Genomic DNA, 15891 nt, shown 5'->3' on the forward strand with positions numbered 1-15891 from the left:
CTTAGAATGTGAAAGTAGTTGAAATTTGTAATTTGAACAGGGTTTTTTTTTTTTTTTTTGGGAGGGCATGCACTAGGTAATCAATAGAAGAGGTAGGGTTAAATAGGCTTATCCTGGTCAGTATCACCAAATACTTTTCAAATGCTGTTCAGTGAGCCATGTTTTCTCTTCAGAGACAACCATGTAGAAACTTTAAATTTTTGAACAATTAAATTTTTTATATTGTTTGCCAGGTATTTTTGCTGTTTTAAAGTTAATATTATTAAGTATAACCATATTTTAAAATGTATCAAGTATAAAATGAAAACTAAGAATCAGCATGTATTTATCCCTCAAAGGACTACACAGTTTAGTCAGGTGATGTAGTTAAGAAATGATAGAACTTCGGTAATAGAATATCACCATTCTGTGAAAGTACCATAAGTGTAACGAGTGTGATAAGGAGATTCCAAGAGAAACGAGATCTGGAAAGGCTTTGTGGTCTACTTAACTTTGAGCTGACCTTGAAACATGAGTAGAATTTGGACATGAAAAGATTGGGAAGAAGTATATTTTGGACAAACAGCATGAATCTGGTTCTCATGGCTAAAACCACTGGGGAGGGGACAGCAGAACAATGTGAACAGTTTCTCTGGAAACGTCTAAATGCCACCTAACATATGTTTCTCCAAACTTAAAACTATTTCTAAAATGTGACAAGCTGAAAATCTTTACATATTTATAATTTTATTTCTTTATGATTTACTTTCATATCCTTCATTTTCTGAAGCATACATACACTTCTCTTCTTATTAGTTGTATCTAAGATATAATACTAACCTTTGGTCTGATTATTTCCAATTTTGAGAGACAATTTATCCAAGGACATTCTAGATTCATATTATTGTAAGAGTGAATTTAATACTGTCCTGTTCTGTTCCTATTTTCCTCCCCTCAATCCTCTTCAGTTTTCCCCGACTGCCCTTCTACCGTTCTGCATGAATTTTCTGTGCTCCCTTTTAAAAGACATTGGCCACAATTCTGGCTAGTGTTTATTAAAGCACTAAGTGCTGATTACGTTTCACACAAAGCAGGAAGCAACATGGCTGCATCTCTCAAGAAGGTGGCAGATGCTGGATTACTTCTGGTTCCCTAATTCTACACATAAATTGAGTCCTGGTGGCTGCTGCTCTTGCTTTTCAAATTTTTCAGTGGGAATGAAGCAGTAGGTAGAGTTTTCCCATGGTGTGAACCTTGACCTTCAGAGAGTCCATTTCTGCACTTAGTAAGCTCACAGTCACAAGGCAAGTGTACAATGAGTTACACAGATGACATTAAATGTGTTAAGTGTTTGAAACAATGATGGGTCCCTGGTTATAACACTACAGTGTTCATAACTACTATAGAAGTTTGATGATAGAAAACTACGCTATTCATTTTTCTTAAATCATTGTAATTCTACTAAAAAGGGGGAGTGAAAGAGAGGGATGAGGGATAAGATGGGGGAGAGAGAGGAGACGAAGCAGGAGAGAGAGGGAGATGGAAAGAGAGGAGGGAGAGGGAGATGGCAGGGGCGAGGGACATGGGAGGAAGTTGGCTGGAGTGGAGAGAGGGAGATGTGGCAGGGACAGAGAGGGAGACAGGGAGAAAGAGAGAGATACAGACTAGGAATGAATCAATTTTTTTTCTTTCTCTTGTACAAGCATCAACACAGAGAAACACATAGAAGCTAAGGAAATGAACTAACCTGCTCAGGTCACTGGATTAATTGATAACAAAGCCTAGGTAGAAAGTGGAGGGAGTCTCATTGTAGCATATTTTGCAAGAACTATGGCATGTAATTTAAAATTTAGAGACTGTAGTATTCCAAAAGGAGTGAAAGGATTCATTTTAACTTTGTGAAATGACCTTGGCAGGTTTTCTGTCAGTTTGCTCAGATTAACTGTATCAAGAACATCAGTTTCCGTCACGTGGAGGAGTAAGACATTCCTAACAAAGGCTAAACTTACAGTCATCTGAGACCAACTGGTGCAGTCATGTGAAAATAACCATAGTCTGACTAGAATCATCTCTCTTCTCCGTTTCAGGAATGCAAGAAGGTGGCCTCTGATGATAGACCCTCAAGGTCAGGCTAATAAGTGGATCAAGAACATGGAGAAAACCAATAGTCTTCAGCTGATTAAACTAAGTGACCCTGACTATGTCAGGACTCTGGAAAACTGTATCCAGTTTGGAACTCCTGGTATGTAGACAAGTATCAGGTGCAGGTGTGGAAATGCCCAGACAGGGCACAGTTAGCACACACTTTGTAGCTGTGTTTTGAGAACATCTGTGTCAGGCTTGCTATTTTGTTCGTTTTAGTTTTTTTTATGTGGGGTTTTCAAGACAGGGTTTCTCTGTGTAGCTCTGGCTGTCCTCGAACTCTTCAGTTCTAGAACTGTAGAGCAGGCTGGCCTTGAACTGGAAGATCCACCTTCCTCTGCCTCCTGAGTGTTGGAATTAAAGGTGTGCCCCACCCCCACCCAGCTCGTCAGGTTTGTTATTAAGTGATGACTTTGCTGAACTCTCATTGTTTATTAATAATCAAGGGAGGACCTCCCAGACAGTGAACCTCTAGAAGACAAGGAACTCTCCTTTATTACAAAGCGCAGTTGTGGGCTGCATCTAAGTTAGCTGTTTTAATTTTCATCTCTCTGCTTTTCTTCAATTTTCATTATTAATCTTCTACAGTTAAAAAGCCCACTTGATATCGATATGCCAATCACACGTTAACACAACGGTTAGTTTCATTTTCTGTTTCTTCTTGAATTATACTACAAAAGCACCAGGGAAACTGAGCAGACTTTTCGTGCCTAACTATTATCTGGCATTCGCAATGGAGAGATTAGGAAAATGACAAGAATTGTTTTAAATCAAGGTCTTATGCAGGTGGCACACTTGCCAAAGCAAAATGCAGCATGCTTTCAGTCTGCACTAATTGGGTCCTATTTTAAATTTGTGTAACTTATCAAACCTAGCCAAATAAAGACAAGCACTTATGAAATCATAGCATATGTGGCTCCAGGAGAAGTTCCTCAGGTCCCTCTTGCTTTGAACCTGTATAGCTCAAAGAGATAAAACAAGCATTCTGGCAGTCCCATGTTATCTATGCTTATTTGTTAGTAATAAGCTTGCTTTAAAATTCTAATTATAATTTTAGGATTTTAGTGTAAGCATGAAATGAAAAAACTCTAAATTTATTTTTAAGACTTTGTCCACAGACTTGTGCACACACACATGGTATTTCATTCTATGCTATTTTTGAATTTTAAACTATTTTAAATTCACATTAAATTGACAAATAAATGTACACATTTATGGTATGCTATGCAATGTTCATACACATACATTCTGTCCAATCTTGGAAAACATACTTATATCCTCAAACATCATTTTTATATGGTAAAAAATCCTTCTAATTCTTTAGAACATTATTTATACAGTATATTATTTATAGTTACCCCAGTATGACATAGAACAACTTGTATGTAAGGGATTGTAGGTGATGTGGGAGCTATACAAAGAGGGAGCCATAATCTCTACTCTTCAAATATATTGCTTATGTGATGTCAGAATCATTCATGGATTACTATAATAAAGCAGAAAGTGAGAATCCCTCATTCAAGGACCAGTGAACTGAACATCTTTTACATAAGGACCAGAGTGGTATTCTGGGTAGGGTCCTTGGTTCTGGATCCAGAGTCTCTGCCTTTAGTTCAATAACTCAGTTTCCTCACCTGCACATTAGCTGTGTAGTATGAGGAAGAAATTACTTATTATTTATTGTATAACTACTGTCAGATGACTGCTCAGTCCATAGGGTTTGTTGGTGGTACAGCTTGTGTTGGCTTTTACCAATTACTGAGGATCACCGCCAGGGTTTTATCCCATTCTTTGAGAATGTGATAAATGGCTTATGTATAATATCTTAAAAGATAATGAGAAAGCCATAGACGATGATCTGTGTGAATTCTGAAAAATCAGAGAGAATTTCTAGACAGAATTGTCACTTCAAGTTCTTCAAGTAATTGAAATTATTTAATATAAATATTAAAATGTTTGGTATAATAAAAGTAAAATGATGGAGTGTCTACCATCTGTTTGGCATTCTTGACTTTAAAAAAAATCTCAATTATAGATTTTGATGTTTAAATTCCATAATTATAGGGCAGGTAATAGAGGTGAACTATCTAATGCTTTTAAAACTATGCATCCTAATCATGGGAGAGAAAGACTACTTTGGGTGTCTTAAACATCCATCAGTGAGATGCGACAGGAGAGAACAGAGGACTGTAGGTCACATTGTATAGGGTGGGGTGAGTAGCATTGCACAAACATTTAAAGATGTTTCATATACACTGTGCACCAGGATTTAAATGGGGTTCTGTGTACACTGTGTACTGGGCTGTAAATGTTTTTCTTAAACTGTTTCATCAACAAAAGTTGGAATCCCACTATAGCTCTTACCATGTCATTCATTAAGAGGGCAGGTGAAATATTAAAGAAAGCTCAATGGTTTAGCTAGGAGTGCATGTCACATGAGGAGAATGCTGGCCAGAACTCCCCGGTCTTCTGCCTCTGGATAACGGCTTTTATTTTTACCATGTTTTCTAACAGTGAACATCAGAAAGAAGTAAAAAATTTAAATCCTCATAGAAAGATGGCAAGCTCTAATCTATATATTTAATCATCAAGTAAAAGTTTGAAAACATAAGTGGTTAAAGCTCCTTCTTCTTGAGAGGTTATCTTTAGATACTGGCCTATTCAGGGTCAGAGGCTTTAAATTTCTTATTCTTCACAGGCAGCCTGGGTGGAGAGGCGGAAGGTTTTGCCAACTTCACCCACCTGCCTCTGCTTCAATGAGACCCACGTCTCCCTCTTCTTTTGCTGTATTGAGTTTTAAAATAAGACCCACTTTTTAAAAAATGTTTTAGAAAGAGTCTGTTATTTAAAAAGTTCGACAACCAATGATTTTGAAAGTCTAGGTGCTTCTGCATTTACTGTATCCATCAATAAAGTATATATAGTATGATAGTTAGACATGGCTGAAAAAGAAGTTAATCTACACAGACCATTGACACTCTCCATTAAAATGGTAAGAGATAGCATCTTATCTAGACCTTCCTAATTTTTTCTATCTTGACTGTCGGCATCCCCCTCCCCTGCTTTCTATCTAGCTTTTGTACAGATAGGTCTGTCAGCAATGGAGTGAGCGCCCTCCTGCAGCTCTGGTGTCCACATCTTTTCAGGAAAGTAGTTTGTAATGTGACTTAAAGTATCTCAAAAAATTGGCTGTGCGTTGGCTTCTAGGCCCAGTATGGACAGACTTTCAGGCAAAACAACATTCACAGTGGCAATAATCATGGTGGGAAAAGAATAACTTAGACAATGGAAAATGAACATAGTTATTCATTATGGTATATTCATTGTATTTAACTATAAAAATAACTGAGCAGAAAGTGAAAATGAGTGCTTAAAAGTTACCTTCTGTGTCTCTGTTGGCTAAGATCCCAGCAGCGGAGGAGTGGGTAGGGAGGTAGTTGTAGAAATTCATTCAACCATGAGTAACCAGGGAAGGGAAGAATTATGTCTGCATGCACAGTGCAAATATCTACCAGTCCCTCAATCCTGAGGCCACTGGATAATCTGGGATTATCCCCACCCCTTCAAGGGACACTTACCATGTACGTGAATCCAGAATTGCCTGTGTCCGAGGTTTAATCATCATCATTCAACAGTTTAACTTAGCAAATGCACTGTTGGGGATCATTTGTCTCTGGATCCTTCCTAGAATGACATCAGAAGGAAATATTCTGAAATGCTAAGTTTTGCTTAGAGTAATTACTTATGTCTTAGAACAGAAAAAAAAATTTCCAAATATAATAATATCAAAAACACATCGCTGGTTAAAAGCTAACAGTAATTTGTTTGTTAGTTTTAATAATGTAGTATAATTTTGTTATAATGTCATGCAAAATAATTAGGACAGAAATTGATATTTGTTTCATCTCAAGTATGTGTAGAGAAGTTGATTAAAAATTGAACTGAGAATTATCCATTAGGTAATTATGTTATATGAAGTTTTGCATCATTTTCTATCAATTTACATATGTCAACCTAGCTATTTAATGGAGGAGAAAAAGATAAAGAAAATCTGACTAGAGGTAGTTGCCCAATTTCTTCTTTATAATTCTCTGTATTTCCAGATGTTCTATAATATGTATGAGTTATTTTTGTAATAAAAATACAGTAAACACTGAAATAGGTCCAAAAAATGCATTTTCTCAGCCATCATGCCTAGATACAGTGAGTCCCAGGTGGAGACCATCAAGCCAGGCTGGTTGGCTAACAGGTGTAGAAGCAAGAGGCGAGCCCATGTAGACCTACTCATGAGCCTTCCCACAGCAGGTAGTGTTTTTATGACATCATTTCTCTGTACTCCTAGAAGATGAAAGTAACATTATATGTAGCTACTGGAACAGAAACGGTCTGTAGAGCCGAAAGAACTAGAGCACTGAATGCTTTAGTCAATATTTTAAGTATGATGGAATATTTTTTTTCTGCCTTTAGTGTTGCTAGAAAACGTGGGAGAAGAACTGGACCCGATTCTAGAGCCTCTTCTGTTGAAGCAGACCTTCAAGCAGGGTGGGAGCACATGTATCCGGCTTGGAGATTCCACAATTGAGTACGCTCCTGACTTCCGATTCTACATCACAACCAAGCTGAGAAACCCGCACTATCTCCCAGAGACATCAGTGAAGGCCAGTACCTAAGTTTCCTCATCACATCTCCTGATCTCTGATCATATTTTCCTAATCAGCCATAAGAGGACCAGGTCTTCCTCAGACAGCTGAAATTTGTCCTCTCTATTTCCTGAAATTATGTACTGGGAAGAACGGCCACCAGAATCTAATCTGCACAACCATCCTTGGACGATTTCACAGGTGTCATGTGCTAACATTCTTGCTTTGTGGTAGATGGTCATATGCTCTTATTGGAGCTGACATTTAGAAACAGGACTCCATCCCTGCTCAGAGGAGGGCTGCTGCTTTCTGATTCTGCAGAATTATTTAAAAGAATGATCAGCATTTTTTTTAATACCGCAAATGGCTTTAAAGGGTAAAGTTAACACGTTATGCAAAGACTAAAATGACTGTAACATTGATCTAAGGCTGGGATCCTGGGGTTAGGAGCCTATTTTAATTCCCTTATTCTCATCCCTGGTTGTCACTCAATGAATGTAACATTTGTTTCCCGAATCAATCTGATCTGTTAAACTACATATAGGAACAAAAACAAAGATCTGTCCAGTGTGCTCAGACTTTTTTTTTTTATTATTATTATTGAAAATACTTAACATGGACACCTCTGCTGAACAGCTGATGGCAGATGATGTTGGTACAATCATCCCATCCATGATAGGTGAGCATGATGCCTGCTCCCAAGAACACACAGAAGTGTGTGCAGAGTGAGTGTAATGTGTGAGCCATGAAAAGTGGGCATGGTGGTGGCCACAATGTGTCCTGGAACCTCAGAGTACACACATGGACTGATGAACACAGCTGAAGCTAAGAGGTCTAGAGGAGACAGATGTCCAGCTTGGAAGCATAGTGGAAATGCTGTGGCCACTGTTTTTTGTTTTTTGTTTTTAGGATTTATTTATTCATTATGTACACAGCACCCTGCCTGTATGTACATCTTCAGGCCAGAAGAGGGCACCAGATCTTTTTACAGATGGCTGTGAGCCACCATGTGGTTGCTGGGAACTGAACTCAGGACCTCTGGAAGAACAGCCAGTGTGCTCTTAACTGCTGAGCCATCTCTCCAGCCCCACTGTTTTTAATTAGCTAAACACATTGTTATTTAGGTACTCAAAAGAACAAAAAAAATAAACAACAAACACAAACAAACAAAAATAAAAACCAAACCCACCTAGTATCTCTCTCCGAATTAAGAAAGAGACTAGCATAGTTAAGGGTGTGGATTTGAACTGCTGTTCTATCACAGACATGGCCATGCTGTTCAACGTCCCTGGGCATCAAAATGATCATAATAAAAGTTACTATGTCACTGAGTGAAGTAAAACTCTGAAGAGGTTAATCTCTGTAAAATGCTCAGGTTGAGGCCTAGTGGATTGGGTTTATATGAATGTTAACCATTTAGCATGACTATTTAACTTTTCAACGTAAGGAGAAAAAGAATAAAACATGAGGAAATAAAGTCCCAAGGCCGTGTTAAGAAAAAAATTAATAAACACTATGGAGAAAACCCCTTTCTACTTTGCAGTAAAGTGCATGGCAGTCTCACATAGAGCACAAACAGCCCTTGGTTGGATAATAACTAGTTATGACAGAAGTCGTAATACTCGGCAGGGAGGACACGGATCTGTGTATGGTTCAGCACTGATATCCCTATGATTCCCCAGAGTGTTTTATTGCTCCATTATTTTAATTGCTGGGATTGATTAAATGGGGATTAGGAAGTTTGGTGAGGTAGTTACTTACTTTCATTTACATATTTAAATGTGTCTTCTCACCCCCACATTTTAGGGTCTTTTCATGTACCTTTTGCTTTCAAAAGCACCCAAGGGAGGGCAGCATGCTGCTCACATCCTTTTGAGTGTAAATGAAAATGAAATCTTGCTGCTGTGTTTGTAGGGTTTCAAATGCTTTGTGAACATGTGGCTACATTTGCAAAAAAATCTTGGTTTCAAAAATCCAATATTCAGGCTTGCAATGAATAGGTTTCTGTCTGAATGCTGCAAAACAAAAGTTTTAAACCAGGCCTGCTGCTAATACTGTTTTTGTATGAAAATGAGTATTCCCTGTAGAGTTGGTCCAACATTCAGGATTAATCTGTTAATAGGATCAGTTTTGATTGGTTTTTCATGATAACTACATCATCTAAACCTATGACTGCATCCATATAAACTGTACACAGTGGCACTGGATAGATAGATAGATAGATAGATAGATAGATAGATAGATAGATAGATAGATATAGATATCTATATCTATATCTATATCTATATCTATATCTATATATTTAAATCCCATCCTGGGGCTTTTTTCCTGCCTTAGAACATTTATGTTCCTGGATGAAAAACACACAGCCTTTGTATTTTTAATGTGCCTTAGGCAGCACAAGAGCTGGGCAGCTGCCTGCCCTCCATGCTGTTAGAATCTTGGTTCCTATCGGTAACACCAAATTATCACTTACTATTTACTATGTTCCATCTGGGCTGCTTTTTTTTTTAATAATTTATTCATTTATTTTTACTGCACATGCGTTGGTGTTTTGCCTGCATGTATGTCTGAGTGTGAGGGTGTCGAATCTTGGAGTTACAGACAGTTGTGAGCTGCCATGTGGTTGCTGGGATTTGAACTCAGGAAGAGAAGAGCAGTCAGTGCTCTTAACCGCTGAGCCATCTCTCCAGCCCCCATCTGGGCTGCTCTTAACTCCCATTGGCCAGCCCTCATTTTTTTTTTTTTTTTTAGGCCCAGCTATCCCATGGCAGCTCTCCTTTTCCCTCCTTAACATTCTTCTTTTATTCTATGGCAGCAGCTTCTTTCTCCTCCTTTCTCATGGTCCTCTCTCCTGTAAGCCGGCAATACCCGAACCCTACCTCTGCCTCTTCTGCCCAGCTATTGCCTGTTGGCATCTTTATTCACCAATCATAACCTGAGGGCAGGGTCTCAGGGACTACGTGCAGACTCTAGGTCTTGGGGGCCAGCACTTAGTCCCCAATGTCTATTACCTTACTATATTACTATAGACAGTAAAAGACAAAACCTTAACAACCAGAGGCTGAGCACTAAAAAGATGGGGTAAAAGAACAATGGGTGACACTAACATGGGAAGCAGGCATCAGGTTTGGGCGGGAGAACTGAGTCACCTTTCTAGGGTTACCAGAGGAAGCTGCTTTGTACTTGATGCCTCAGTTAGCAAGTTTCCGTGCAAAAACAAAGACAGGTCTCTGCAGAGGGAATAGTCTCTTGCCAGCAAAGGCAGGGAAATGTGATGTCACCTGTACAGCAGCCAGATCTCAAACATTGTGCTGAAAAGACAAAGACGAGACAGGGGTCCATGGCATCAGTAACAGCACTGCACGTTTCCATTTGGAAGAAAAGGAAGCCTGCATGCCTAGGCAGTGGCTCCAGTTTACAAGCCGGGCAAAACCACCAAAGGATCTATACAGTTCAGAGAAAGAAAAAGAATAACATTGACCCTCATCCATAAGGGAAAGAGTGGTAGCTCATGCCTAGTAGTCTGTACCTAATATAAATACTGAGTTGAACAGGACTGGAAGTCAAACCTTGAGTTTCTGTATTGGGACTTGGCACGGTGTGGAGCGGAGTAGGCAAGCAGAAAACAGCAACTGATTCTCTTCCCTCTCTTTCCTCCCCCTCGTCACCCTCCTACTTCCTCTTCCCCTTTCTCCCTTTTATTTTCTCCTCCTCTTTCTCTTCTTCCTCCTTGTCTTTCCTTCTTTCCCTTTCTCTCTTACTCTTTATGGTTGAAATAAAATCCCATTACATATATATATATATATATATATATATATATATATATATATATATATATATATATATGACATTTTCCTGATCTATCCCTCTGTGGTTGGATACCTAGGTTGGTTCCATAATTTAACTGTTCTGCATAGTGCTGTATGAAGCATCAGTCTGCACAGTTCTGTGTATTTAGCTGACCAGGAGTCCTTTGAGTAAATACCCAGGAGTGGTATAGCCAGGCCACATGGAAATTTGGTTTATAGGGTTGTTTTGTTTTGTTTTGTTTTGTTTTGTTTTGTTTTGTTTTGTTTTGTTTTAAATCTCCATACTGGTTTCCTTGGAGGTTGGGATAGTTTATATCCCCAGCATCTTCTGAACCCTCCCTCCCTGTATTCTTGTCTACATGGATTGTTTGTTATAATAATTGCCATTTGACTGGAGCAATATGGAATCTCAATATATTTCTGATTTTCTTCTCTGATGGCTTAGAGAGCTTAAGCATTTTTTTTTCATGTTTATTGGCCATTTGCATTTCATTTTCTGGGAACTTCCTGTTCAGTTCATGGACCCATTTTGCGTGGTTTGTTTACTTGTTCTTTTTTATTTTATTTTTATTTTTGGAGTGGGTCAAAAGACAGAAGAAATATTTTAGCTATTAATCCTCTATCAGATGTATAATGGGCAAAGATTTTCTCCCCTTCTGCAGGTTATCTCTTCATTCAATCAGATGTTTCCCTTGATGAAGAAGAATTTTGAATTTCATAAGGCCACAAGCATCAGTTGCTGCTCTTATTTCCTGGGGGTCTTATTGAGAAAGTTGTCACCTCTGACTATACCCTTAAGTCTTTCCTTTTCTTTTCCTCTGATGATATCAGAGTTTTGGCTCTGACCATAAAGTCTTTGATCCAATGGAGTTTTTGTGCAGGGTGAAAGATAGGATTTTTCTGGTTCATGCTTCTCCAAGTGGGCATCCAGTTTTCTAAGTACCACATACAATAGAGACAGTGTTTTCAACAATGTGTATTTTTGTTTTGTTGTTGAAATTCAGTGGTTATAGCTGTCTGGGCTATAACCATTGATCTATTCCATTGATCTGTACTTCAGTTTTTGGAATGCACCCTGCTTTATTCTTTTTTTTTTCTTTTTTTTTCTTTTTTTTTTTAGATATTTTATTTACACTTCAGATGCCATCTCCTTTCCCCATTCCCCCCCCCTTAGAAAACCCCTATCCCATGCCCCCTTTTCCTTTTTGCATTTATACATTTTTTTTAAATAATGTTAATCATAAGCGTTATAAGTTTGGAATTGTTCAATCAGAGGTGTAACCCACTGACCGACCTAGATATAACAACTATCTTTGACTGGTGGAGATACATGAATATCTGCCTTCCTGTCTCCCCCCTCTTTCTCTCTTTCATCACCTAGCTTCTTCTATCCTTCTTCTCCTCCTCTTCTTACTCCTTTTCTTCCTCTCAGTACTCCTCCTACCTTAGCTCCTCCTACACATCACCCTTCCTGTTAAAATGAAACTTTTCTCTCAAAATACAATTAGAGCATAATTAGGCCAATTTGTACCAATGAGGTACAAGATAGTCCTAATACCCAGTCCATCATTTTGTTGACTAACCAGCACCTCTGTCATCTATCCTAACTAAAACATTTAGTTCTGAACCTGGCTTTAGGATGAATGTCAGCTGACGACCATCCACTCAAATCTTTTCTCTTACGGTAAATAGCTATAAGTTTTCAACCCCGTCAGAAATCCAGAATGACTGAGTTAACTATAATTGTGGGAAGCACAAAGCATAGCTTCTAAACCTTAGCCAATTTATAGAGACCTCTGAACACCTGAAAAGCCCCTATACTACCAAATGTTGGAGCATCAAATCTTCAGCCTTCTGGCCCAGAATCATCTGACAGACCTTGGTGATGCAGGATTATTAAGGATTGATTACTCTGTCTAGGCAGATATAATCAGTCGACTATTCTGCATGTGTGTCCTTTTCTGGAGAGTAATTTGTCTGTAGATGGAGAGAGGCAATTCTTGCCTAGTGGCTGTTACCACACAACTGGAGTAACTCCAAGGATGCTCAATTTCTTCTTAGAATCCACGACAGGAAGCTGTCAGGAGCAGACAGGTCTCTAATCAATATGAACATTAATATATAAATATTTGTAGCATCAGTTCTATGGACTTCTGATGTTTTGAAAACCAACTATCCATGTAAGGTAACCTGGACTCTTTTCTGTTAACTCCTCTCAGCTATTTCTAAGTAAAATATGGAAAACCCCCTAACAATAAACTCAAAAATATGAATTTGCTATAGTCCCTTAACTCATAGGTTAAGCGTCCCAAATCAGTTAAAAAAGTTAAAAAAGGGCTGGGTCTAGGCATTGTATTCCTAAATGTGTTATACAGGCACAATGCCCATGAGTGTATCAATATTCATCTCATTTTTATATTAATACGAGGCTTGTACCAATGAAAACCTTAAGTTTGAGATCAAAGTAAATTTTGTACCATTTAAGAATTTATAACTTCATCTTGATAATAATTATACAGATTTCTACCAGTAGGTTATGGCTATGCAGGAAGTCCTAGCTAATCCCCCCTGTTCCAACAAAACCACTACTTGTCCCTAGAAAGACAGACCATTATTAACCACATTAGTCCCCAAGCTCAGGGAATAGGGGCGCTGACTCTTCTTTAACTTCTTCAAGCTGATTAAGGGCATTGAGATTTTAGAAGAGGGGTGGGGGGAAGAGTAAGTTGATAAGCCTCTGATGCTGTGTCTTCACTGAATCCAGATGGAATTCCAGGACATCAGAGGTTTGGGCAGGTCTGCTCAGTATGCTTGATGAGTAGATACACCAAGGCTGTGTATTCTGCAATATACAATTCTCAGAAAAAGTTTTAGTATCAGGAAAAAAAAAATTTCCCACCCCCAGGGGGCTGACATTTTTTTTTTAAAGATGTTGGTTCTGAAGACTTTTTTTCCCCCCCCCCCCCGCTTCTTAAAATTGGTTGTAGTATTTACGTTTCAGATTTTATCCCCTTAGCCTACTTCCTCCCACCACCCAGAAACCTATCCCATCCCCCTCCTCATGCTTCTATGAGGCAGTGACCACACCTACCCCCTCACTATCCCCTCCCTGCCCTCCCATCCCCCCCCACTGTGTGTTCATTCATTCATTTTTCATTCTTTTTTTTTTTTTTAATGGGACCAAGAAACTCCTCTCCCACCTATGTCCGACAGGGCCATCCTCCCCTACATATACCTCTGGAGTCTTGGGTCCCTCACTATGTGTTCCCAGGCTGGTGGTTTAGACCCTGGGGGGCTCTGGTTGTTTGGTATTGTTGCTTTCCACCTGGGGTCAATAACCCTTTCTGCTCCTTCAGTCCTCTCACTAAGTTCTCCATTTTGAAACCACTGATCATATCAGTGGTTAATTGTGAACATTGTCCTCTGAGTGTTTTAGTCTTTGGCTGACCTCTAAGGAGACAGCTATATCATGTTCCTCACATTATGCACTTCCAGCCATCCACAACAGTGTTTAGATTAGGTGGCTGTACATGGGGTGAATACCCAGGTGGGAAGGTCTCCTGATGGCCCCTCCTTCAGTTTCTGTTCCATGTTTTGTTTCCCTATTTGCTCCCTTGAGCATTTTTATTTCTCGTTCTAAGTAGAACTGAGGCATCCCCTCTTGGTCGTCCTTCTTCATGAGCTTCATGTGGTCTGTGGGTTGAGTCTTCGATAATCCAAGCTTTTGGGCTAACATCCGTGGAGATATGTTTGTGTAACTATCTTCTTTTGGGGTTTTTGGAACATTACTTTCTTGCTTTTTCTAGGTTGTAGTTTCCCTCCTTGTGTTGGAGTTTTCCACCAATTATTCTTTGAAGTGCTGGATTTGTGTTGAGATACTATGTAAATTTGGATTTGTCATGGAATATTTTGGTTTCTCCATCAATAATGATTGACAGTTTTGCTGGCTATAGTAGTCTGGGCTGGCATTTATGTTCTCTTAGGGTCTGTATGATATCGGTCCAGGATCTTCTGGCTTTTATGGTCTCTGGTGAGAAGTCTGGTGTAATTCTTATAGGTCTGCCTTTATATGTTACTTTGCCTTTTTCCCTTACTGCTTTTAGTATTTTTTCTTTGTTTTGTACATTTGATGTTTTGACTATTATATGGCGGAAAGTATTTCTTTTCTGGTCTAAACTATTTGGAGTTCTGTAAGCTTCTTGTATAGCTATGGACATCTCTTTCTTTAGGTTAGGGAAGTTTTCCTCTATAATTTTGTTGAGGATATTTACTGGTCCTTTTAGTTGGGAGTCTTCCCCCTCATCTATACCTATTATCCTTAGGTTTGGCCTTCTCATTGTGTCTTGGATTTCTTGTATATTTTGGGTTAGTAGCTTTTTGTATTTTGCATTTTCTTTGACAGTTGTGTCAATGTTTTCCATGGTATCTTCTGCACATGAGATTCTCTCTTCCATCTCTTGAATTCTGTTGGTGATACTTGTGTCTATGACTCCTGATCTTTTTTTTAGGTTTTCTATCTCCAGGGTATTGTCCCTTTGTGATTTCTTTATTGTTTCTACTTCCATTTTTAGATCCTGCATGGTTCTGTTTAATTCCTTTTCCCGTTTGGTTGCATTTTCTTGAAATTCCTTAAGGGATTTTTGTGTTTCCTCTTTAAGGGTTTCTATCTGTCTACCAGTGCTCTCCTTAAGTTCTTTGAGAGTGTTATTTATGTCTTTCTTAAAGCCCTCTATCATCATCATGAGAAGTGATTTTAATTCTGATTCCTGCTTTTCTGGTGTGATGGGGTGTTCAGGGCTTGCTCTGATGGGGGAGCTGGGTTCTGATGATGCCATGTAACTTTGGTTTCTGTTGCTTACATTCTTGCTCTTGCCTTTTGCCATCTGGTTAACTCTAGTGCTGCCTGTACTTGCTGTCTCAGACTGAAGCCTGTCTTTCTAGTTATCTAGCTTGTGTCTGATCTCCTAGGGGTCCAGATGTCTCTGTGATCTTTTCCAGCTGCACTGATTACAGTGGTACCTCTAGGATGCCTCAGGATATGGTGCCTCCAAGGTAGTAGTCCAGTTAGGAGTCTGCTGTTCTGGGTGCAGTGTCTCCTCTAGAATATCTCAGGATATGTTGTCTGAAGCTCTGAGTTCATTTGTTCCTCTGTGGCTCTGGATTGAGTGGACCTTCCAGTATGTCTCAGGTGGAATCCAGGGTCCACACAACAGCAGACCTGGCAGAGGTCTGATCTAGGCCTCAGATCTGAGAACTAGTTTCTAAGACACTGTCCAAGTTAGAGCACCTGGGATCCCAAGATCTGCTCAGTGCTCTGG

General features: G+C 39.1%; 1 protein-coding gene across 1 annotated transcript in view; it reads left to right on the forward strand.

Moving 5' to 3' along the window:
• Dnah7 (dynein axonemal heavy chain 7) overlaps positions 1-15891 on the forward strand; it is a 256781-nt gene that overhangs the window by 167691 nt on the left and 73199 nt on the right. Inside the window, exons 48-49 of the mRNA XM_034497949.2 lie at positions 2067-2221; positions 6589-6779. Coding sequence (XP_034353840.1) covers positions 2067-2221; positions 6589-6779 — 346 coding nt within the window. The remainder of the gene's footprint in view (positions 1-2066; positions 2222-6588; positions 6780-15891) is intronic.

This window comes from Arvicanthis niloticus, chromosome 3, assembly GCF_011762505.2.
Source record: "Arvicanthis niloticus isolate mArvNil1 chromosome 3, mArvNil1.pat.X, whole genome shotgun sequence".
NCBI lineage: Eukaryota > Metazoa > Chordata > Mammalia > Rodentia > Muridae > Arvicanthis > Arvicanthis niloticus.